The following is a 23,020-nucleotide window of genomic DNA, read 5'->3' as shown; positions in this document are numbered from 1 at the left end:
GAGCGGGGGTGAGTCCAGGTTTTCAGGTCTGGAACGAGCAGCAATACCTCTCCTTGCAGCGCGGGTGTATCAGTCTCTGGGTGAAGGATCTGCCCAGTGCTGTCAGGGTGGGCTGAAGGGGGTGGGAAGGTCCTCCTGTTGCCCACCTCCTCCAGAGTGTCAAGGGACCAGCCCAGGAGAGAGTAAGGGTGTACTCCCGATCATCTCCGACTGTAATGTGGCCGCTGATCGCGGAGTTGTCAGAGAACTTCTGAAGGTGGCAGGTTGGAGTGACGGAGCTGAAGTCCGAGGTGTAGAGAGTAAGCAGGAATGGAGAAGTAGGGTCGTTTAGAACGTTTACATTTTTACGACCGATCTGTGACACTCAATGTAGCCACCAAACCAAGCTGCCAATTACACTTATCGGTTAATTTAGCCTTGCGGTCAAACACAATTACTGCCACTCTCGTGTTGGCAACTTGGCTAATCATTATTTTTAAAAGTCAACGCTCTCAACAATGTTAGCTAATGCTAACCTGCGCTTATGCGGCAGATGTTCTCAAACTCAACTCATCTCAACTCAAATGTATTTATAGAGCACTCTCAAACAGCCATCGCTGCACACAAGGTGCTGTACATGGAGCAACTAAAATATACAACAGTAAAGCAAAAGAACAAATCAGTATCAAAGACGGTAAGGAGCACCATACAGTATAACTAAGATCATAATTTGGGTCATGCTGAGTCAAATGCCAAAGAATACAAGTGAGTTTTGACGCGGGTTTTAATGATGGTAAGCGAGAAGTCTTGCCAAATGTTAAGTGGGAGGTCATTCCAGAGAGAGGGACCAGCAATGGAAAAGGCTCGATGCCCTCTGAGACTCAGTTTAGTTCTTGGTACTTCTAATAATTGGTTCGCAGACCTGAGGCGCCAGCAGGTGTGCAGTGGCGGATGAATTCAGAGAGGTAAGGTGGCGCGAGGTCATTTAGAGATTTGAAAACAAATTATAGGATCTTGAAAATAACTCTAAAATGTATAGGGATCCAGTGAAGGGAAACCAAAGTAGGAGTTATGTGCTCCCTCTTATGAGTACCAGTCAAGAGGTGAGCAGCGGCATTCTGGACCAGCTGGAGGCGCTTAATGGAGGACTGGCTGACTCCAAAGTAAAGGGCATTCTCAAATTTAAGCTTTCGCATAATTTTTGGGCAGTCGATGTTGGCCAGTCTAGCCGATGCCTTTTGCTCTGAAACTTGGTGTGGTGATGGTTATTATGTTACAGTATGTGTCGCTTTGTGCAAGCGGGTTCGTACAATAATACGTCTGGAAAGAGTAGAGGTTCTTTATTTGGACTGCCGTCGTGGTCGAAGGAGGGAATGCAATCACCATGTGTTCAGTTTGGAGACTCTCGTACGACTGCCGAAGGGCTGTGCATGCTTTGTGTATCGCTGTGTGCTGTGGGCAGGCATCGCTAGTCCAACAGGCAAATATGATTTGTTCATATCATCAAACAGTAAGTTGTCCTCTTGTTTGGTAATCACTATTTTCCATAAATATTTGACATATGTTACCTTAAATGTTTTATTTTTTTATAATGTTTGTGTTCTTTCCAGCAATCACAATCACCAAATGAGTTAAAATACTGTAAACGTTTATCGAATAAAAGTTAATTCAAGCAAAAAACTGTCAACAATCGAATCCAGTTCACATAAATGGCACACAGCTGTGCTTGCCAACTGAAACGATTACCGTAGATGCGCCAGATTCAAATGTGTCACTGCATATTTGCCAACCAAGCTTTTGGCATATCCTTTTTTTGGGGTGGTTGACAGATTAGTTTGCACGTCTGCCTCATAGTGCAGAGGTCGTGGGTTTGAATATAGCTCTGGCCTTTGTGTTTGGAGTATGCGTGTTCTCCCCATGCCTTCATGGGTTTTCTCCGGGTACTCCGGTTTCCTCCCACATTCCAAAGACATGCGTGGCAGGTTAATGGAACACTCTAAATTGTCCTTCGGCGTGAGTGTGAGTGGGGATGTTTGTTCGTTTTTGTGTGCCCTGCGATTGGCTGACAACCAGTTCAGGGAGTCCCCCGCCTACTGCCCGAAGATGGCTGCGATAGGCTCCAGCACCCCCCGTGACCCTTGTGAGGCGAAGCGGGTCGGAAAATGGACGCATGAATGGATATCCAATGGACTTTTCCATCGAATAATTGAGGAATCAAAAGGATTTGCACCGGCACCCTCACTCAGTGACAATGTGGTTGTGTGTGCCTTTCTACCGACCGGTGACCAGTTCGCAAAAGTCAGCTTGGTTACGCTGCAGCATCCCATGACACTGAGTAGGATAGCAGGATCAGCTGTTTTGCAAGTGGATGGATTGATGAATGGAAGTTTATTGACACTGAAAATAACTGTGTGGACAGCTGACTTTTCTCCAATTATTCCTAAAACATGTGATGCTTTTGCTCAGGTGATCTGGTATCTAGAGCGATGCACCACATGCATCGTCTGCGAAGTTCGACTTCTTCCATCAGTCCTCCTCGCTCAGCCAATCAACGCTCAGTGTGCTGGGCTGCTGATTCCCTTCGCACACTCTACTACTTCCTGTCCAGCCAGCAGATGGAATCACTGGAAAATCCAAATGTCGAACTTCCAATGACGATGTTGAGAAGAGAGAGGTGTGCTATTTTGTACGTTATATGATTTTTAGTTATCATACATTTGCATATTATTAATGATGAATTGATTATGCTTACAATGAAGAACGCTTTTGCCTACAAGGATAAATGGATTATGCCTGCAATGAAGAACGCTTATGCTTTTAATAAAGATATAATTATGCTTTTCATAAAGATATGCTCACATGTATCATAAAGAATGGTAAGTGCACTCTGTGACAGTTCAGGGACACAACCACCTTTCCGAGTAAGTGGTTGGGAAGAGATAAGGTAATAAGACAAAACAAGAGCAAGGTTGGATGTGGATGGAGCTGTCAACCCCAGCTGCAACCAACTTGGTGTTTTTGTAATGATTCTACACTGACACACATGTACCTAATTTTCACTCACATACACAAACATAGTCATACAAATTCAGTGTGTATTCAACAACTCTCAGCCTTTAGGTTGGACACACCCACGTATTAGATTTCCAATGAGAAATAAATGAGAGGGCGAGCAGGGGTTCAGGTATCCACAATCGAATTTAAGTTGTTACATGGACAATCTTACTGCGACAACCTGTTCTGGACTGAATGCCGGCATGGGCCAAAATTAACTTTAGGCCAAAGTAATCCAGTTGTATCATCATTAGGAACCAACAGGTGTAAAATGCAGCAAAACATTGTGGGAAAGTGGAATGATGATGACCTTAACAACACGAGGAGAAAGGAAGATCAAGAATGAGTACCTATCTGTGAAGTTGGTTGGGAATCAAGGTTGCACCAACTTCCTCTGTCATCTATAGTGAAGGAAGTTAAGATATCTAAGTCCTGAGCTGAAATGACCGCGATTCCGAGGAGGAAAAATAGGCCCTGGAGAAGGAATGAACAAATCAGCGTCCAAGGGAGATTGGATTAAATGGGACAAAATTGGATGAATGAAACACAATGAAGGGGGGACGAATGGGCAAATGGGACTTGCTGAGGTTGCAAGGGCAAATTTGTCAACCATGATAAAAAATTATCCAGAAGACAAGATCAAAACATCAATATTGACTTTTTTTCCTATTAAATGCTAACATCTTCCAGGCCATTTTTGCTGCGTCCACCGCTCATTGAGTGGATTCGTGTGGCTCTGGTGCATGCTGAACATCGTTGCAGCCAGATAGTGGACAGCGAGGATGTCAGACAGACAGCCCGGCAGCTTCTACCTGGATTGGACTGTGAACCAAGACAGCTTAAGTAAGACAAACACATTTATAAATTACACTCTCCCACCATGACCATTTTGCATGCGACAAAGGCTGACCTTCCCAGAGATTACATTGCCTGTAAAGGAAACAATAAGATCAAAATAACAAACAATGTTGAAAAAATATTTGGCACCAGCAACGTAGATGCTGTCTCAAATATGTAAAAGCAATTACCCAGGATCAACTGCATATTTCTTGTGCATATACATCATGCATATACATCATGGTGTTCTCTGTGTCAGAAGTAGCTGACCTCCAACATTTTGCTTTGATAATCTAAACACTGTCAAATATGTCAATTCCAACTTTGAGTAAACTCTGTATTTGTTTGTTTGTTCCGTGCAGGTTGGAGTATTGTTTACAGTCATTTAAGTGTCTAGGTGCAGAAGCGGCTTCCATGAAGTTCCAGATGGATCTAGGCTTTAAAATGCTGTCGTGTGGCAGAGCAGATCTCATCCACACAGCCACACAGCTTCTGGGAGCTCAGGGAGTTGATACCATGGATGATCAGGTGGGGAGAGTTTGCGCTAAAACCTTGGAAAGAAATTGAGCTGTGTGCCACAGGTATCGAGAGGCAGTGGGTTGAAGATCATATGAAAACCCACAATGGTCCCAGAAATTACTTGAAATTGATAAAATTGGTATTGGTCAAAATGTACATTCACAAGAAGCAACAATGAGCCTGCAATAGCCACATAAGCTGTGCGTTTATAGACACAGACATGTAATGTCCAAAGAAAAAGCAGGGCAAGGCAGAGTTGTTTACATTGTATCATGCATTTCATTGACAATGCTTCACATACTTAAAAAACAACGTTTAAGGGCAACATATTTGAAGAGACATTTAAAAAAGGGGAAACATGCAAACGCAAACTAGACAAATAAAAGGTCATTTATTAAAATTACTCAAAGAAAGTATAGTGTGAGAATATGATAATGGAAAATTTGATTGTAGAAATGCGCTAAAAGACCACTCTTAAAACCGCTGGTTCAAAAATAACCCAAACTGGGTTATTTGTGTAACCCTACACGTTCCTAAACCACTGACACAGCCAGTGGTTGTTATGAATTAATTGGTCTGGATTAAATGTGATTTTGCTGTTGGGGTAATATGACCCCCCTTACGCCCCCCCCCCCATGTTTTTTTTTTTAAAGAAAAACACATTTTCCGGCCCACGTTGTGATACAGCACCTCACTTGAAGTATTGTCAATTGTAGTCTATTATTTAATAGACCTAGCTGCGTATCAACTGCATAGCCACGATAGCTAACATTAGCATTCTGAAGATTTTCACCAATGGCTAACATATGTAGGCTGAACAAAAGATTGTCCTAGGGCTGAGCCTTGAGGCACACCAGATATCATGGCCATGTAATCAGATTTAAAACTTCCAAATGTCACAATGTGACTCTGTCCTTCAAAGTAAGACCTGAACCGTTTTAGGGCACTTCCATTTAGTTCTACTCAATATTCCAACCTGTTTTCCAACCTTCTGTATCAAACGCTGCTATGCCTTTCCTGCCTCAGTCTTGTAAGATCTTCTAGTACTTTAAGAAGAGCTCTCTTGAGTGGGATGAGGTCTGAAAACTGATTTATATTTTTCAAAAACATCATTTAAGTTCTAGAAATTGTTGTGTTGATTAAAAAAACACTTTCTTAACAATCTTGGTTAAGAGGGGCGTTTTTCAGATTGGGCTTTCATTTGCTAACAAATAGGCATCCAACAATGATGGCAGCTAATAGGTTTAGGAATCTAAGGAACACTGCACAGCTGATGGTGTCATCACTCTATCCAAGGTGAAGTTATTGCTTACAAAAACTTCTTCTCAAAGAAAAATACAATGCCATGATACAATGCAATACATCTTTACTTATACCGCACTTCCAGAACAGCTGCAGCTCTTAACATAGGTAATAAGTCAATAAAAATTATTTTCGTTTTTATTCTGAAAAGTATCACTGTCAAATCAAAATTGAGAATGCATGTCAAATCTCCCGAGAAATGCATGGCTGGAGATCATCACAGTATATCACACTGGGCACTTAAAGATAAGATAAGATATCCTTTATTTGTCCCACACTGGGGAAATTTACAGCCTCCAGCAGCATGAATGTAGGCAGAAAGAAAAAATATGACTGTATGTTTGTGTTTGTAGGGAATGACTCCTTTGATGTATGCTGCTTCTGGTGGAGACGAAGCTCTGGTGCAGATGCTCATAAATGCTGGGGCTAACTTGGATTTGCAGGCAGAAAAAAGCAGCTATTGGTTCTCCTACACATTCTTCCTGCACACGTGGAGTAAGACTCTGCAATGTTGCTGTTGTATAGGTCCCCAGCTGCTCTGTCAGAAACCCATCTGTCCACCCCGGCAGTCGACACTGGGTAGCTCTAACTTTTGCTGTGCTGCACAGTCACCTGTCTGTCACTCAGGTTCGATTATTTTAAATTCTGGATTAAAATTGATTATCTATTCTATTTACCCACTCATTTTCTTGAGCTACCAAGGCCTTGCCAAAAGGTCAGATGATATGTCGTTGGTATGTTGTATAGGAGGCAGCACGGTTTAACGAGTGGCTAGCACGTTTGCCACAGTGAGCTTCCTGGTTCAAATCTTGGCTGAGCTCGCTTCCTCTCACATTCTTAACGTGCATTTCATCTCACTCTAAATTGTCTGTCTGTGCTCTGTGACTGATTTGTCACTAGTCCAGGATGTATGCTGCCCTTTGCCCTGATTTTGATCACCTTAAACTATAATGATTCCCCCTCAATCTGCATGACAATTACTTCAGTATTGATTACAAATATCTATGTCACTCACATTTAGTAACAACCAGAACAATTAACCCTTTGAGGGACAGCGGTTACTCCAGTGGACAGTTTACCATGTTATCAGGTTACAGTCACGGGAGGAGTTCAAAAACAAATTCAAAAGAGTTGAGAAGATACATTTGATATACTTATAAAATATAGTAATACAACAGTTTGTTCTTGTTTTGGATTTTGATCAACTTATTAAATGTATTCAAGAAATGCAGTATTTATAATGAATATGAGATAATTGATATAAAAAGGAGAAAGAATTTTTATATATATATACAAACCGAAAGGTGTATACATCGATAAGTACAGTATACATAAGGGTAAAAGTATTTGATGATATGTAGATTTTTTCTTTTTCTTCATTGTTTTGAAAAATGATCAATTCATATTACTACACAACAAGGGGTAGGACTAGATAAGTTGTTTGCTTCTTTCTACTCTATATATGCTCAATAAACAATAAACAAACAAACAAACAGTAGACATGAAAGGGTTAAATGCAATAAAAATACAGTAGATTGCAGAAGGTATATTTACCCCGTGTATTCACCTGTTGTGATTTAAATAACAGAATGAGTTTTGTCTTCCTGCTTTATGTTCAAATAAACTGGCCTCGGTTTGATACTTTACTGTGAGTTAAGTGAAAGGAGTTCATCATTGTTTCAGGATCCGTACACTGAAAATGCATCTGTGTTAATTTAATACCTCGGGTTTTAATTTTGCCACCATCAATCAAATGTCCCGATGCATCCACACACATCTGATACATCTGTCAGAGTAACATTTACAAATATGTGAAACGTTCAACACGCATCGGAATGTCGTGTTGACAGTGATGTCGTAATGACACTATAGACTAGAGTGTTTCGATTCATACGCAATGTTCATGCCAACACTATTCAACATGGGGGAAAAAAAACACACTAGGTAGGCCTCACTACCGAAAATAAAACACATTACAAGATTTTAGTTGAAAACATTCAACATTCATTCGTTTTCGACCTTACCACTTACATGCAGTGATCGCTCCAGATTCTCGGAATCTTTCAATGATATTTTGGACCGTCAATGATGAAATCCCTAAATTCCTTGAAATTATATGTTCAAAAATTGTCTTTGAACTGTTGTATTTTCTCACATAGTTGTTCACAAATAGCTGAACTTCACCCCATCATTGTTTCTGAATGACTGAGCAATTCAGGAAATCTCCGTTCATCATGGTACCCATCTGTTCCCAGTCAGCCTGTTTACCTGTGGGATGTTCAGTGCCAAATGAGCATTCCTCAACTTAGTATTTTGCCAGCTGTCCCAGCTTTTTAGACTAGAGCCCTAAAATTGAATGTTAATCATTATTTGCTAAAAACAATAAAGTTTATCAGTCTGAACAGTCAATATCATCTCTTTATAGTGTATTCAATTAAATATCGGTTGAACAGGATTTGCAAATCAATGTACATTATTCTGTTTTGATTTATGTTCAACACAAGGTCCCAACTTCATTGGAATTGATTTGTACTTGGCGATGCTACTGCAGTGGAAAAGGACATAGCCGATCCACCACATCGATGCGAGACTGACAATGAGCAAACGAGCGTGTCTGGATAAACAGCAACATCAATAATGTAAAGGAGATGCTGTTCCTGTTGTCCCCGTGGTAGCTATTGCTGGAGGCCGGAGCCGATGTGGAGGGTGGAGTCCTGTTGGATGGGAGGGAGAACTCTGCTGAGACGCCGCTGCAGCTTGCTGCTGCTGCAGGTACTGAAATTAACGTAACCCTCGCCAGTGCAGAAGTTCAGAGTTCGATTCCGACTCCAGCCTTCCTGAGTGGAGTTTGCATCTTCTACCCATACCTGCACAGGTTTTCTCCAGGCACCCCGGTTTCCTCCCATATTCCAAAAACATGCATGGCAGGCTGATTGAACACTCTAAATTGTCCATAGGTCTGAGTGTGAGAGCGAATGCCTGTTCGTTTGTGTGTGCCCTGCGACTGGCTGGCCACCGGTTTAGGGTGTCCCCCGCCTACTGCCCGAAGACAGCTGGGAGTATACTCCAGCACTCCCCGCGAGTCTTGTGAGGATAAACGGATCAGAAAATGGATGGTTGGATGATGGATGGGTGGATAGATAGTTAGCGACAACCAGACACTTTATTCATCCATCAAGGAAATATGTGTGGTTGTTCCATTAATGATTAAGTTGTTATAAATTAGGGGAAAAAAAGAGGTTTATATTCGATATATATGTGCCAATTTGAAATTATGTCCTATTTCTTGAATCAAGGGATAGAACTTAAAACGTGATTTAAAAAAAATCTCATTCATCTACTTTGTACTAAATAACGGACAGATTATATTAATATAATCTTTAGTTCAAGACCGATGATATGATTTTATGATTATTTTAATAATTTTGTAGATGAATCAGATTTAAAAAATGAATATCCTTCCCTTTATGCATTAAACAGGACATACATAGAAAATGCACCAACAAATTGATCATATTTTAGTCCATAACATGTCAGAAAATGAACAAAAATGTCAACCACTGTTTTCCAAAGTAAAAGTTAAGATTTGATTTAGATTTCATGCAAGTCTGTTTTTATGACGAACTGTAGAAACTGTAAGTTACTGTTGAGAAGCTAAAATTCTGCTAATCCATTAGTTGTCAGCTGATCAATGAATCATTTCTGGACAGTATATGTACTGGGTGGCGAATACAGCATGCTGTATAATGGGAAAAGAACTTTAATATTCACAACACGTTTAATGTTTCGGTATGAATTGCTTAGTTTTGACCTGGTACCAAAAATAGATTTTTCGATATTGCTATTCCAGGTCACTATGAGATGGTGAGTTTATTGCTCAACCATGGAGCTGATCCTTTGCTCAGAGTGCATCACGGGAGCTCTTTACCATCACCTCTGTATGAGGAGATGAACTGCTTCAGCTATGCGGCTGCACACGGACACCGGTGAGACATTGACCCTTTTTTTGGGCCTTGTAATAATATGGACATGCCTACTATTTAAATTTGACCCCCACATAGTGTCCAAATCACACCTGATGTCCATGATATATCAGTGATCAAATCAACTTTCTGCTTTTGTCTAGAAACGTTTTGAGAAGACTGCTGCTCCAACCACAGCAGAGGAAGGAGGACATCCTTTCTCTGGAGGAGATCCTCGCTGAAGGAGTGGAGGAGACACCCATTCCAATGGGGTCTCCTGTTTCCGACTGCTCAAAAGCCATCCCGAAACTATGTAAGACCAGGATGAAAGCCCTTCAGCAAGCAGCATACTACAGTGCAGAGCATGGTTACCTGGACATTACCATGGAGCTACGAGCAATGGGTGAGCACATGAAGAGAACCTTGGAATGCTTGAGCCCCGAAAGCTTCTTTTGCATTTGTTTCACATAAATTTACTTTCACTCATTTGTCCTGTGTGTTAGTACACCTCAGGACGATAATCTCTCAAATAGATTTTCATTCCACAAGTATCACAATAACTGTGAGGTGCCTACTCAGTCCTCAGGAAAATGCAGCAGAATAACGACACTCTGTGGTTTGGCCAATTATTTGCACACATTCCAGGACCATAATAAGTAGTAGCACATAATAAAAGTAAAGGAAACAACAATATACCATCAATCCATTCAATCCATTTTCTGAATCGCTTTATCCTCACGAGGGTCTCGGGGCATACTGGAGCCTATCCCAGCCGTCTTTGGGCAGAAGGCTGAGGAGACCCTGAAACCGGATAGCAGCCAATCGCAGTAAAATAATAAACGATGTATGTGGCATATTTTGTCCAGGTGTGCCTTGGAGGCTTCACATCTGGCTGGAGTCCCTCCGCAGAGCTCAGCAACTGTCCCGGGACGAAGTCATCATCTCTCTGCTCACAGAATTCCGCTCCATAAGAAGCGAGGACTACACCCCTGAACTGGTGTCAAAGGGCATTCAGCTCATGTTCAACATGCTTGAAAACAGTAAGGTACATGTTTCTTATTTCTTATTATTATCTCCATTATTAAACATTGCAAAACGTTCTTTATAAAGTCGACTTGAATTTGTGAATTCCATCTACAGGACTATGTTATAACCAAAAGGCTGGCGTCTGTTATTTCTCATTGCTATGGCTTTTCCGCTGTTCCTGCGATCCCACCGATTGATGTCACACAGTCAACACAACTTGGTACTCTCGCACTGCAAAATTATTATCAGAATTTACCAAAGGATTAAATGTTGCACGTGTCCACAGATCTTCATTTCCTGAATAACCGTGAAATGTCTGATGTAACGTTCATGGTGAACGGACGCCCATTCTTTGCTCACCGGGTGTTGTTGATGTCGGTTTCGGAACAGTATGATTCCTTTGTTTGTTTGTTTGTTTTTTTTAATCAACTACACAATGTCATTTTTGTGACTTAACCCTTGTCAGTTCTTGTATGAAATGCCTCTAATCATTTTTCAACAAAATGTTGATGCTGTAAAGTAAGTACTGGTTATGTAATACATACATGTGACAACAATTTCTTTTACTCTTCTTATGTTTGTGGTCGGGGTTGTAAAATATTCTGCAAAATGATAACCTATAACATAATGTTGAATTTTGAATCGAAGCATTGTACACAACTTTAGAAGTTCCTGTTTCTTTAAGATTCTTAATCCCTGGGTGCCATCATTTTGTAGAATATAATAGGAATGTAGGAACTCCATATATTGATTTAAAAATGTGGACATTTTCTTGAATCTACATTGAATGATCATTTATGGTTTCAGAAAACTAACGAATGACACTTTTGTCAAGACAGCTTCCGACAAATTCTGAGCAACTCCCTTGACAACGTCATCCACGTCAGTCACATTACCTACAGCATTTTTCAGGTAGACTGTTATTCGCTTATGTTTTTAGTAATTGACTGACTGTACTTGACTAGCCTCATTACCTGCTGCCACGTTGTGTGTATCTCAACAGACAATGATGAGATTTCTCTATTGTGGCGGGACCGAGGGGCTGACTGTCTCACTTTCCGAAGCCAGGAAGGTAAAGTACCTGAGCGTTTTACCTGCTGCAGTGTTGCAAGTCCTCACAACGGCTATGCAAATTTGTTTTCCAAAGTTAGAAATAAACGAGCAAAAAGAATAGTTTTGTTGTAATCTGAAAACAAATCCGCCATCATATTTCATTTTTTTGTTAAAACCACACCTTGATCAAAACTGCATCTTTACCTTTCTGTCAAATACAATACAAATACATATCTTCATTTTTAAAGGACATTTGTTACCTCAGTGTGCAGGAAGTAACCTGGAGTTCTGTATAATCTCACCTTTTGAAGAGTGCAGATTGGGATGGTAGATTCAGGAATGTGAAAATTCAGATCTACTCAAGATCCATCCATCCATTTTTTGGATCCACTTTATCCTCAAGGGTCGCAGGGTGTGCAGGGCAGACACAGGCGAACAACCATTTGCACTCACCGACACAATTAGGGACAATTTAGAGTGTTCTGTGAACTTGCCATGAATGTTTTGGGAATGTGGGAGGAAAGCAGAGTTCCCGGAGAAAACCCACACAAGCACGGGGAGAACATGCAAAAACTCCACACAGGGAGGCCGGAACTGGAATTAAACCCGGTACCTCCGCACTGTGAGATCGACGCGCAAACCAGTCGATGACCGCCCCACCTCGAACTCGATTTCTTTAGATTGTTTGACAATTTTTAATTTACCCAACCCCACAGAGGTAAAAGGGCAAACTTTGTATCACAAAAAAGTGTATTTAAGAAAAACACAAAAAAATGTTTTTCATTGTCTAATGCAGGAGTGCAATTACATTTATTAAATTTGATACAAACCCAACCCCGTCATCTTTCCCTACATCATCGTCTTTGAGCGACTGCTTCAAATGTGTAGATATAATGGTCAGGTGTCCTTATGGTGGCCTTTTCACCAAACTATACATTAAGTAGATCAATGACTGATAAACCTAAGCTCGTCTTCATGTTATCATTCCTTGAATATGCCAGCGGAAACAAAGCATTGGGTGTAAAATGAAATCAGAAGTTAGGGTCCTTAGCGAGAGCTATGAACTGAACACGTGCGATCACAGATCAGTGAGAGCCATGCGAGAGTAATACACAAGCCGCTGTGTTTAGTTTTATAGTAGTATCGGTATTCAGCAAATGGCATCAGGGCGTTACTTACGTACTCTCAGGTACCGATGCCAGCGTTTGCATGCCATATCAAGGTCCCTTCTGAGAGAAATAGCGATGCAACACTATCAATGAATCAATGTTTTTGACACTTACTGTTAATATTATGTAAACATACTGTTTTTATTTTATTTTGCAGCTGTTGCCTGCTGCCAGGTTCTTCCAGCTTACAGGTCTGCAGAAATGCTGTGAGATAAAGCTGTCGCAAAGCCTGACTTTGGATAATGCTGTTGACATCTACAACACCAGCAAGGTATCTTTTCAACCCTATCGAGCCTACCAATTTGGCTGAAGTGTTTTCAAAAGAATATCTCTCATTGAGTGGTTGATTCTTCATAGAAGCTTACCCGTTGGTTGGATTGCAGGGGCAAAAGCTTTAGCTTGGAAGGCCAGACCAGGGTTGGAGTCAAGTCCACCTTTATTGAGTTCAAATCAAATTCGTGTCACAAAGGTCAGAGTGAATCCAAATCAAGTCAGAGTCTAAAAAGGTCCGTGTCCAAGTCCAGATGAGATCAAGAGTAAACAATAAGAAAAATGCAAATTCCACGGCCAGAAAAAGGCACGGTGGTCGACTGGTAAGCACGCTGGCCTCACAGTGCAGAGGTGAAGGGTCCGATTCCAGGTCATGGACTTCCCGTGTGGTGTTTGCAAGTTCTCCCCCGTGCCTGTGTGGGTTTTCTCCCACTTTCCAAAAACATGCATGGCAGGCTCCAAATTGTCCAAAGGTGTGAGTGTGAGCGCGGGTGGTTGTCGTCTCTGTGTGCCCTGCGATTGGCTAGCAACCAGTTCAGGGTGTCCCCCGCTTTCTGCCCAAAGACAGCGGGGAAAGGCTCCAGCATGCCCCGCAACCCTCGAGAGGATAAGAAGATTAGAAAATGGATGAATGGCCGAAAAAAACTGAAGAGTGTCATTTTGCTCAACACTTTTAGATGGCATGAAATCAGTGGTCAATTGGAAAGTTGGAAAGTTCAATTTACACATTTCTTCACGAACCTGACGATTTCTTGGTTTAAAAAAAAACAAAAACCAACTTGTTGCTTGAAGGCTCTTTTTTAAATGAGAAATTAAGACTGCAGTTTTTCAACATTAGAGCACAATACATTGACTCATGAAGATTGTTGTTAAGTAACAAATACAAAAGGAACTTCAATAATTCTGAAACGATCCTCTCTTCTGCGACACTCATCGTTGTGGATTTAACGTGACACTTGGATCAATCACAGGCTTGTAGCTTTTGAATTTCCAGAGGTCCGCCGTGTTCACAAGAGTTTTTGATGCATGGTGATCTCATCCAAATGAGACATTGATGGCCATGGTTAGTATGTTTTTTTTCTTTTATATTAACATTCCCTGCTTAATGATTATACTAGAGTTGGTCAAGATTTGTCTGCGCCCATTAACATCTGGTATTCAGGCTACCCAGACGCGTGCTGAGACCCCCGCAAGGTTGTCTAATGTCTTTCAGGAAGTAACACACAAGGACCTTAGAAGTAACACACAAGGACCTTACTATTTGTTAGTAACCAAATACTTCTGCCAAATCCACCATCCCCCCTCCCCACCTCCAAGCCATCATTATGCTTAACATACTGCGGGAGGCTCTGTACTGCTTGGGTTTCCAAATACGGTGTTTATCACCCTGACATATGAAAGCTCATTGACCATTTGTTTTGCTCGTCTTCCGGGTTTTCTCCTGGAAGACAAATGAAATGTGGCCCTCTTGAAAAGAATAATGAACTGTCGTTCTCAGGTACCAGAATGAATGTGTTTGCACATACTTTGATCAGGCAGAAATACACTTCGTTCAGTTCACATTAGCCCAAAATGTGAATGACCATAACCTTTCGGTCATTGAACTCATTCAGTTACAACACTGCATGGAACGCTTGCTTTATTAATCAAGTGTGCAGATGAACAACCAAAATCTTTTCAAAAACAATGTTGCTTTATTAATGGCGGTCAACCTCTGGGGAGAGATGAGGAGGAAAGGCATCTACAAAACAGCGCCGAATTCAAAGCAAATGAACGAACATGAATGTGTCGCTGCCACAAAAAAATAAAAATAAAATAAAAAACAGGTCGACATTAATATATATTTTTATATTTTACTAGTCCAACAGCTGAGTCCGATACAAGTCAGAGTCAAATGCCAAGGAGTCTGAGTCGAGTCCGAGACCAAAAAAAACAAACAAAAAAAACCCAACCCCCAGCACCCCCCCCCTCCCCAAAAAAAGGAGTAAGTCCGGACCTCAGGACTACAACCCTGGGCCAGACTTGATCTCTCCAGTCACTTCGTCCAGATCTTTCTGGTGAATGCTAAGGTATTCCCAGGCCAGGCTGCAGGCATTGTCTCTCCAACGTGTTCTGGGTCATCCCCATAACCTCCAGCCGATGTGACTTGCCTGGAATTCTGGAGACCTTCCCAGAGACCTTACCAGAGTCTCCAGATTCTGCTTCCTCAAAAGAATGTGTGTCGGTGGAATTGAGGGTGTCTTCCAAGTATTCTCCTCAATGACACAACATCCCGAGTTGAGGTCAGCTCCGACCTATATACATTAAACACAGTGTTAATGGTGCACTACTAACATAACACCGCTTAGATTCTGATTGTGGAGGGGGCAGTCCGCCCAATCATGCCATTCCAGGTTTCACTGTCATTGCCCATGTGGGCACTGAAGTCGCCCAGTAGAACGGTGCATAGGCACAACCAACAGTCAGGACCCATCCCCCTGGCCTGAAGGCAGAGTGAGGCCTCCCTCTCGTTTACCAGAGTGAATGTCAGTATGTTCAAAAAGCATGTCCTCAGTTGGTGCATAGGCACCAACAATAGTCAGGGACCATTCCCTTGACTCAAAGGCGGTGTGAGGCCACCGGACCCCAATGGTCGCTCACACAGGTGGTGAGCCTATGAGAAGACACAAAATTTTCCATTGACAAAACTAAACACCAATTATGGTTTAGTGATGAAGATGTTGAGAAAACAAGATACATTTTAAAGACCTGCATGAATTTGTCTCAAGTCACCATCAATATACCGGTAATGCTACGTGTGTGTTTTCACAGTTCCACAGAGCGGATGACCTGTACAGGTTTTGTGAAGGATTCTTCCTAAAGAACATGGAGCAGCTACTGAGCAGGGAGGACTTCCATCGCCTGCTGTTCTGTGCGAGTGCTCAGGAGCAGTTCTGCACAAGGACGGGCAAGTGGTATAGTCTGGGACTGGACCAGAACCAGACTGGCCTCCTTAAGAATCTGGAGGCAGCACTGATTAATAGACTTTACGTTCTCCATACTAGTTGTCGCGAGTAAAACCATCATGTTCTTGAACATACCATATCTTATGGGAAAACGAACTGGCGAGATGATGCATGAATGTGATTCTACTTACGCTTGGGATATACAGTATATTTTTCTTACTCTCTTCACAACTTTTTATCTCACCATTTAATGTTGATCCCTGTCAGGCTGGTCTTTTGTTATAGAATAAAAATTGAAAACAATACACCTATTCTATGTACTGCCTATCCTCACTCGGGTTGCAAGGGTGCAGTAGCCTATCCAAGGACACTTTGGCTGAGAGACAGGGCACATCCTGGACTGGTCGCCAGCCAGGCGCAGGGCACATATAGACAAACACACGTTCACACCTAGGGACAATTTAGAGTGTTGATGAATCTACCGTGCATCTTTTTGAAATGTGAATAATAACAGAAATACCAGAAGAAAACCCACACGGGAATGGCGGAAAACACGTGAACTCCATACTGGAAGGCCAGAGCCCGAATTTCAACACACAACCTCTGAATTGTGAGGTGGATGTGTTTATCTCTCTTCCACCTTGCAACAAATAAAATCAAATACATTTAATAACATGCACATGAAGCTTACTCATTTGATGTTTGAAAATTGATGTCTCGTGAGGTACAGACGAGTCTAACAAAAAGTGAAATTTAGTTGAAGTTCCGACTGGTTTTAGATTCGTATTTCCCCCCTCCCCAAAGTCTGGTCTAATTCTGAATTTTACAACGTATTTCAATTTCAGGGCAATGTGCGCTACTTGAATGTATTGACACATCTTTATCATTTCTTTTTACACCGTGCAATGAACCCTGAATTGTTTTTCCAAATCCTTTTGTGTCACTAAAAATGAAGAAACACTTTCTCCTTCAAGAGTGAGTGGGTGGTCAATACATTAGAAGGATGACACGCAAAACAACACTTCGACCACAACACACCAGACACATACTGCACGTTGAAAATGCTTTATTTTGAATGACCTGAATTTTCCCCCTCTAAATCATTTTCTACAATAGTTTTGTGAGACTGATGCCCTGAAATCGTTGATATTCTAAAATAACACATTAAAAAAATATCGTTCAACTGTTTGTTTCTCATATCACCTTAACAGCAAAGGAGTCTACAATGGTCCTCTTTAGACCGACGCGTGTCTTTATGAGATCAAGTAAAGTAGGGATTAATATCTGAAGAATCACTGCAAAGATTATGCAGCACAATAATCAAACCCAACTGTGTAAACCATTGACGTGTTGACTCAACAGTTTTAACAAAAGTACACCCATCTCCAAAGTCAACAGATTTATTTCCTTTTGCACTGAAGTTGTTCACAGTAACATCACGAGGGAATGCATTGCCACTGGTGATCCCGCTCATTCGTTATCCTCAGAGTCCATGTTGTGTGCTCTGTATTCACAATGTAGAAAAAGAGGAAAGCCAACAATGAAAGATATTGCTTTTAACTCGTCACTGAATAGCCAACAGCCACGCAGCTGAGTGTGTGACCCGGTCGCCAGCGAGGTCCCACGTGGAGAGACACAAAGTCGGGAGGATGGTACCATGGCAAATGGTATGCACATCAACGAAAAGAAGTGGTTAAGGTCAGAGTGAAAAAGTATGACTAAATAAAACCAAAGCACATTGGTAACATAAATTAGTTGAAAGAGAAAACGGGAACAGGAGAACAAGTCTTACAACGACATGCAAAGAAAAGACAAATGCTGAACATGCAAACAACCTTTGGAGGTCAAAACTAAGTAGGAATCCTCCTGGTGTGTTGAAACAAGCTTGTAAGTCAACCTGTCTTATTTACAAGATGAGAGCTTGGTGTGATCTGAGTCATCATACAAACTTATAGTTAACAACAAAGGGATTGTTCCTTTCAAAGAGCTACATCTACATTCTTAAATTAGGGTCAATCATTTCCCCAAACGTATATTACAATGTTACTTTCACCCAGAGAGAGAAAAATAACGAACTTCCACAAAACATCTCTGCCGCCAAATAACTTAAATAAAAATGGCAAAAGCAAATAACGGGACCAAAAATGCTTCAACATATTTGATAAATAAGAGAATAAATTAATAACAAAAATAAAGTACAAAAATAGACATAGCATTGGTTCAATCTTCATCCTGCATTCGATAACCACCCCCAACCCAAAAAAAAAACATTTCAAGTCAGGGTTTAAATGTTCTGATCCACTCATTAAAAGTGCAAAAGGAAAATGAGATGTGTTGTCAGAGAGGCCCAGTCACAGCAGGTCAAGGCATCCTGCATTCATTGTAAAAAAAAAATAAAGAAATGCACATAAATGCCAAATGGTGAGTGGATTCAGTCGTCGTTTCGTGTTGGAATTACGAATTTAAAAAAAACGCCAAATAAAAAATACTCGTAGGGATGCCAGCCCACTTACATCAATTATCTGGTGAGTTGTAACGCAAATGTTGTTTTAACTGCTTTGACATCTGCAGGGATAGTGTTTTCAAACGTAAAACAAACTGTAAAATTCTACCCCACCCCCCCAAAAAAAATATCATCTTTGCAATTCCAAATGTCAGCAAATGACTCATTTTAGGATTCAATGTTTTCTTATAGTTATGGGTTCCCGATGTGACCAGGCCTTCACTACTGAGAACAGAACGTCTCCAAATAATTCGAAAAACATGTCACAACAACAGTTTATGTAGCTACGAAACAACACTTAATCTGTACAACAGAAGGTCATTCATTTAATGCAGAATCCCGAGCCCCGCGCATGATTGGGCCGCATTCGAAACAAAGCTTAAAAATTCAATGAAAGAGATCTTGATAAAGAATCACAGACCATATAAGTTATCCTTCTCACCATCTGGCTCTGCTTCCTTCCCCCTCCTATCGTTTGCGTGCAAGTCCATACATCCCACATTTTTGTTTTGTTCACATCGGCGTGTTTTCATGTACAGATGGGAGGAACTGAAGCAAAAATAAAGTTGAAGATGTGTGCGAATGGACAAACGTCCTGTCTTAAGGCTACTACTTTTTTTCCATCCTACAACTCATCCAGGAAGAGTTTGGGCTGGCGGGGCGAGGGGGGGGGGGGGGGGGGGCGTGAAATGGGACTGACAACGGGCTTGAAGAGAGGGAAGTGGAGCCAAGTGACGGCGAGTGCTCAGTCTTTTCTGCACACGCTGGTGGCGACGGAGGGCCGCAAGCAGGCCGACCACTGGAGGCCGTTCTCAAGGAGGTGCCGAGGTTAATAGTTATTGTGGATGATCCCTGGTAACAGAGACAAGTCAATCTATCAAACATGGGAGGAACACACCCCGGGGAAAGAGAGTGTGACAGAAGGCGGAGCCAACACAGCTGCAGTACAATTGCTACAAACTAATTGAAATAGCCATTCCCATTATGCTGTATAAAATCCAAAGGCAAAGAAATATTTGAGTGGTGTGTCCCATCTAAAGGGCCACACAAGCAGCTCTCCATCTTGTTTCATGACCCGTTAACAACCTTTCTCATCTAGACATGCACAGCGACTGCTCCTTAAGGTTGTTCTTGTGTCCTGGTAGCCGTCTTTGTTTTGTCTTTGCCAGCGGGGCATTTCGAGTCATTGGGCGGGGGCTGGTGGGACCTGCTGCCGGGAGCATGCTTGGCGGGGGAGCTAGACTCGACAGGAGCGCCGGGGGAGTGGGACGCTTGGGTGTTCTTGTCGTCTGAAAAAAGCTGTTTAATTACGTCAAAGAAGTTACTCAACGGGCTGCCTACACAGACGGATAAAGAACAGAAAAAACAGAGAGAGAGAGAGAGAGAGAGAGAGAACAAAAAACAGATGAGCTATGGAGTTAACATGAGGAGAGGGATGAGAGGAAGAACAGAGCTGGAGAAAACGAGACTCTTGCACATCTGAGAGGGACGTGTGGGTGTGTTGCATCCGACAGGCTCTCGATGGTCACACATCATCCGCTCTGACTTCTGTTTTTATTGCTTTGCAAGTCACCTCATTGTATCTGCCACCACCCCCGCTATCTATAACCAAAATAATGACACACAGTGTCACTAAAAATGTGACATTATTATCCTTAAGAAGGCAGGAGATGCTTATCATAATAGTGTGACTGGTCAGTGTAGGCAATCTCATCCTGAGAATTTTTTACTGAAAAAAGCAAAGGCTGCACACGATGAAATTTGGACCACATTAGAAAGAACTCTTTGACATGAAACACATTTGTGCTGCGTTCATACGTGAGGTGAGCATTTCTGGTGGTGCGATTCCATACATCAAGTCAATGCATTTCACGTGGTCGGGCACTGTTACACGAGGCGTTTGGTGCGATGGGCCGAGGGGCCACGCACAGAAAATCGCCACATTTGCCTTTAGGACCACATTATAAAATGCCTCACACCAGCCAATCGGCTTCAGGAACGGACCACGTCGCACACGGCGCCCTGTACAGGTGCTTTTTGAGCACTGGACTACTTAAGGACTGCCACGACGACCATTTGCTGTTGTATTATTCGCCTTGCTCACGACTCTCGTCGCAAGTAATTATTTTCTCGATGTTTGTTACCTGGTTCATTCCGCTCTTGTTCATGCCATAGTTTATCTGGTTTTGTAAATTGTTTTTATGTTGTATGAGTCATCATGCTCGTTTGTATTTTTCTCATAATTGGATTTCCTTGTCTTTTTATGACAAAAGATTTACGCTCGTTTCTCCTTGCCTTCTGCAAGCGCTTCTTGTTATTTATGCTTTATCCTGATTCTGAGTACCAGCAACCTAATTTGTCCTTTGTCGGTCTTGCGCCTTCTGTAATAAAGCTTTTCGTAAAGACCTTTTTGTCCCTGTCTACATTTGTGGGATCCACCCCTATTTGGACAAAAACAGTATCACACCTGTCCAAAATCTGAGATCACAAGTTACATGACGTTGGTACATTCAAATGATCTCCAAATACAAGATATAATTGAATACAGATTTGAGAACCGAATAGTAATGAACTGTAGTTCAATTACGGGGTCTCAGATTGAAAGCACCCGAACTCAGAACTGAAGACAATGGACCATAGAGAGCAGAAAGTGGGCGTTGTCAACTCTGGTGAGGGATGCATATCAAATTGATTTAATCAGTCTCATTTTCTTTTGCTGAGATGGAGGGCTAATTGGCACAGTGGAAGACAACTCATGACAGTGGCCCGCAGAAGAACCACACAACCCATCTGGCTCTGCAGCCACCGATCCAATTAATACATTTAGAAATGGATCATTTCATGCACCGCTGATTTATTTGGATTTATTCTGGAAAGTGAGCAAAGAACAAGTGTAGCCATCTGGAGCCCGTGGACACTCATTTGTGAATTTCCAGGCTTTTGTTGACACCACCTTCAGTTGCAGCTTGTTTGCGGCTCTTGTTCAAACAAAACTTGTTGAAAAAAAAACACTTTTATTTGGTTGAAATCAAGCATTACAGTTTATTCATTTGCAACAAGCTTCCAGACAGTTGCAGTTTTGGGGCAGTAAATGTAGGCTTTGTAAAAATATATATTCTGTGTTCCTATGGCCGATTTTCAAACTTGAACTTACTCTTTCACTTGAAGTACCGAGTATCAATCAGTTGAGAGGGAAGTAGTCAAATGAAGCGAGAGCAAGGATTTGAAGGGGATTTGAAGAATTTCATGTGTGTGTGGGATAGACAACTGCAGTTGTTTGTTTACATTAAAACAGATATCATGCCTCTTGTGATTGCATTATTCATATTTCTACATTCCGGCGACCTCACATCGCACACTAAAGATTAGTCTTGTTCGTCTCTCTCATAGACAAGCAAATTCAAACAACATGTAGACTGAAACAAGAGGGAATAACTCGTGGCCTCCTGTATCCAAAATGCCAATGTGAAGGAAGCGCATATTTTTATCATATATGTACTGTATATCTATTCGATTTATCCACTTCCATTCGTATAACTGCTATTACATTTATTGTCTTTTATGTTCCAGCCTACATACTTTGTTACAGCTGCAGCTGTTCTAATTTAAAGCGCTTTATCAGTAAAGTGGAGTTGAGCTGCATTTGCTAGGTCATTCTATCAAGCCTGTCGTAGATCTGTCTTAAATTGCAAAAACGTCTTCCAAAGCTCCTTTTAGCTCTCCATCTTACTTCCATCACAACAACATCCATCCATTAAGACAAAGGCAGTTGGTAAGTGCAGTAACACAGTCAAGAGAGGATAGAACATGCATCAGTACAGCCGACAAATAAATGCAAATTTACTTAGAAGCTGAAAGTTGGTCTCCAAATCTTGTCCATCTTGTCGCCTTGTTGTTTTGATTCACTTACCATGTTTATTCTCCAGAAACACAGAGACTTGCATGATACATCATGTTTCACTGCGGTGGATTTTCAAATGGAAAGCTGATGAGTAGCGACGTACAACACGGCGTTAGCGATTACCATGCAAGGTTTGCACAGGTACACATATACTAGCGCAGACGCACTCACACAATCTTTTTAATTGAATTGATATTTAACTGACTAGATTTAGAAGATACCAGTCGTTGTATTGTTGCCTTCTTTCTTTTATCTGGTCAAATATATCTCTATAGTACCCATTGCCATTTATGTTATTCAGGGCTATGGTTTGTTGCGATGCTATTGTCGTGCTTCCTAAGGAACAATGCCTCAGCAGTGCGGGTGGTTTTAATTTGTTTTTCGAGCAGGTCTCTTAGTTTTAGTAAGTGTCTCCATCCATCCATAATCCAAGCTGAGGGGTCACGGGATGGCTGGAGCCTACCCCAGCTGTCTTCGGGCAGTAGGTGGGGTACACCCTG

The 23,020-nt window shown here is 41.6% G+C and overlaps 2 protein-coding genes across 10 annotated transcripts in view; one reads left to right on the top strand and one right to left on the bottom strand.

The window, feature by feature from the left end:
- LOC127599712 (ankyrin repeat and BTB/POZ domain-containing protein 2-like) overlaps positions 1-16,553 on the top strand; it is a 31,525-nt gene extending 14,972 nt beyond the window's left edge. The window contains exons 5-19 of the mRNA XM_052063874.1: positions 2,446-2,653; positions 3,724-3,876; positions 4,233-4,398; positions 6,045-6,134; positions 6,217-6,318; positions 8,367-8,463; positions 9,542-9,677; positions 9,818-10,056; positions 10,520-10,698; positions 10,794-10,899; positions 10,966-11,068; positions 11,519-11,591; positions 11,683-11,751; positions 13,059-13,172; positions 15,983-16,553. Coding sequence (XP_051919834.1) covers positions 2,446-2,653; positions 3,724-3,876; positions 4,233-4,398; positions 6,045-6,134; positions 6,217-6,318; positions 8,367-8,463; positions 9,542-9,677; positions 9,818-10,056; positions 10,520-10,698; positions 10,794-10,899; positions 10,966-11,068; positions 11,519-11,591; positions 11,683-11,751; positions 13,059-13,172; positions 15,983-16,228 — 2,081 coding nt within the window. The 3' untranslated portion in view covers positions 16,229-16,553. The remainder of the gene's footprint in view (positions 1-2,445; positions 2,654-3,723; positions 3,877-4,232; positions 4,399-6,044; positions 6,135-6,216; positions 6,319-8,366; positions 8,464-9,541; positions 9,678-9,817; positions 10,057-10,519; positions 10,699-10,793; positions 10,900-10,965; positions 11,069-11,518; positions 11,592-11,682; positions 11,752-13,058; positions 13,173-15,982) is intronic.
- Positions 16,554-17,500: 947 nt separating this feature from the next.
- LOC127599714 (serine/threonine-protein kinase BRSK2-like) overlaps positions 17,501-23,020 on the bottom strand; it is a 122,781-nt gene continuing 117,261 nt past the window's right edge. For 8 of the 9 annotated variants that reach the window (XM_052063880.1, XM_052063882.1, XM_052063881.1 and 5 more), the window contains one exon: positions 17,501-19,956. In XM_052063880.1, coding sequence (XP_051919840.1) covers positions 19,739-19,956 — 218 coding nt within the window. In that variant the 3' untranslated portion in view covers positions 17,501-19,738. The remainder of the gene's footprint in view (positions 19,957-23,020) is intronic. The other variant, XM_052063884.1, reaches the window with a different exon arrangement.

This window comes from Hippocampus zosterae, chromosome 4 (genome assembly GCF_025434085.1).
Source record: "Hippocampus zosterae strain Florida chromosome 4, ASM2543408v3, whole genome shotgun sequence".
Classification (NCBI taxonomy): Eukaryota; Metazoa; Chordata; class Actinopteri; order Syngnathiformes; family Syngnathidae; genus Hippocampus; species Hippocampus zosterae.
This window is presented reverse-complemented; position numbering and strand designations above follow the sequence as displayed.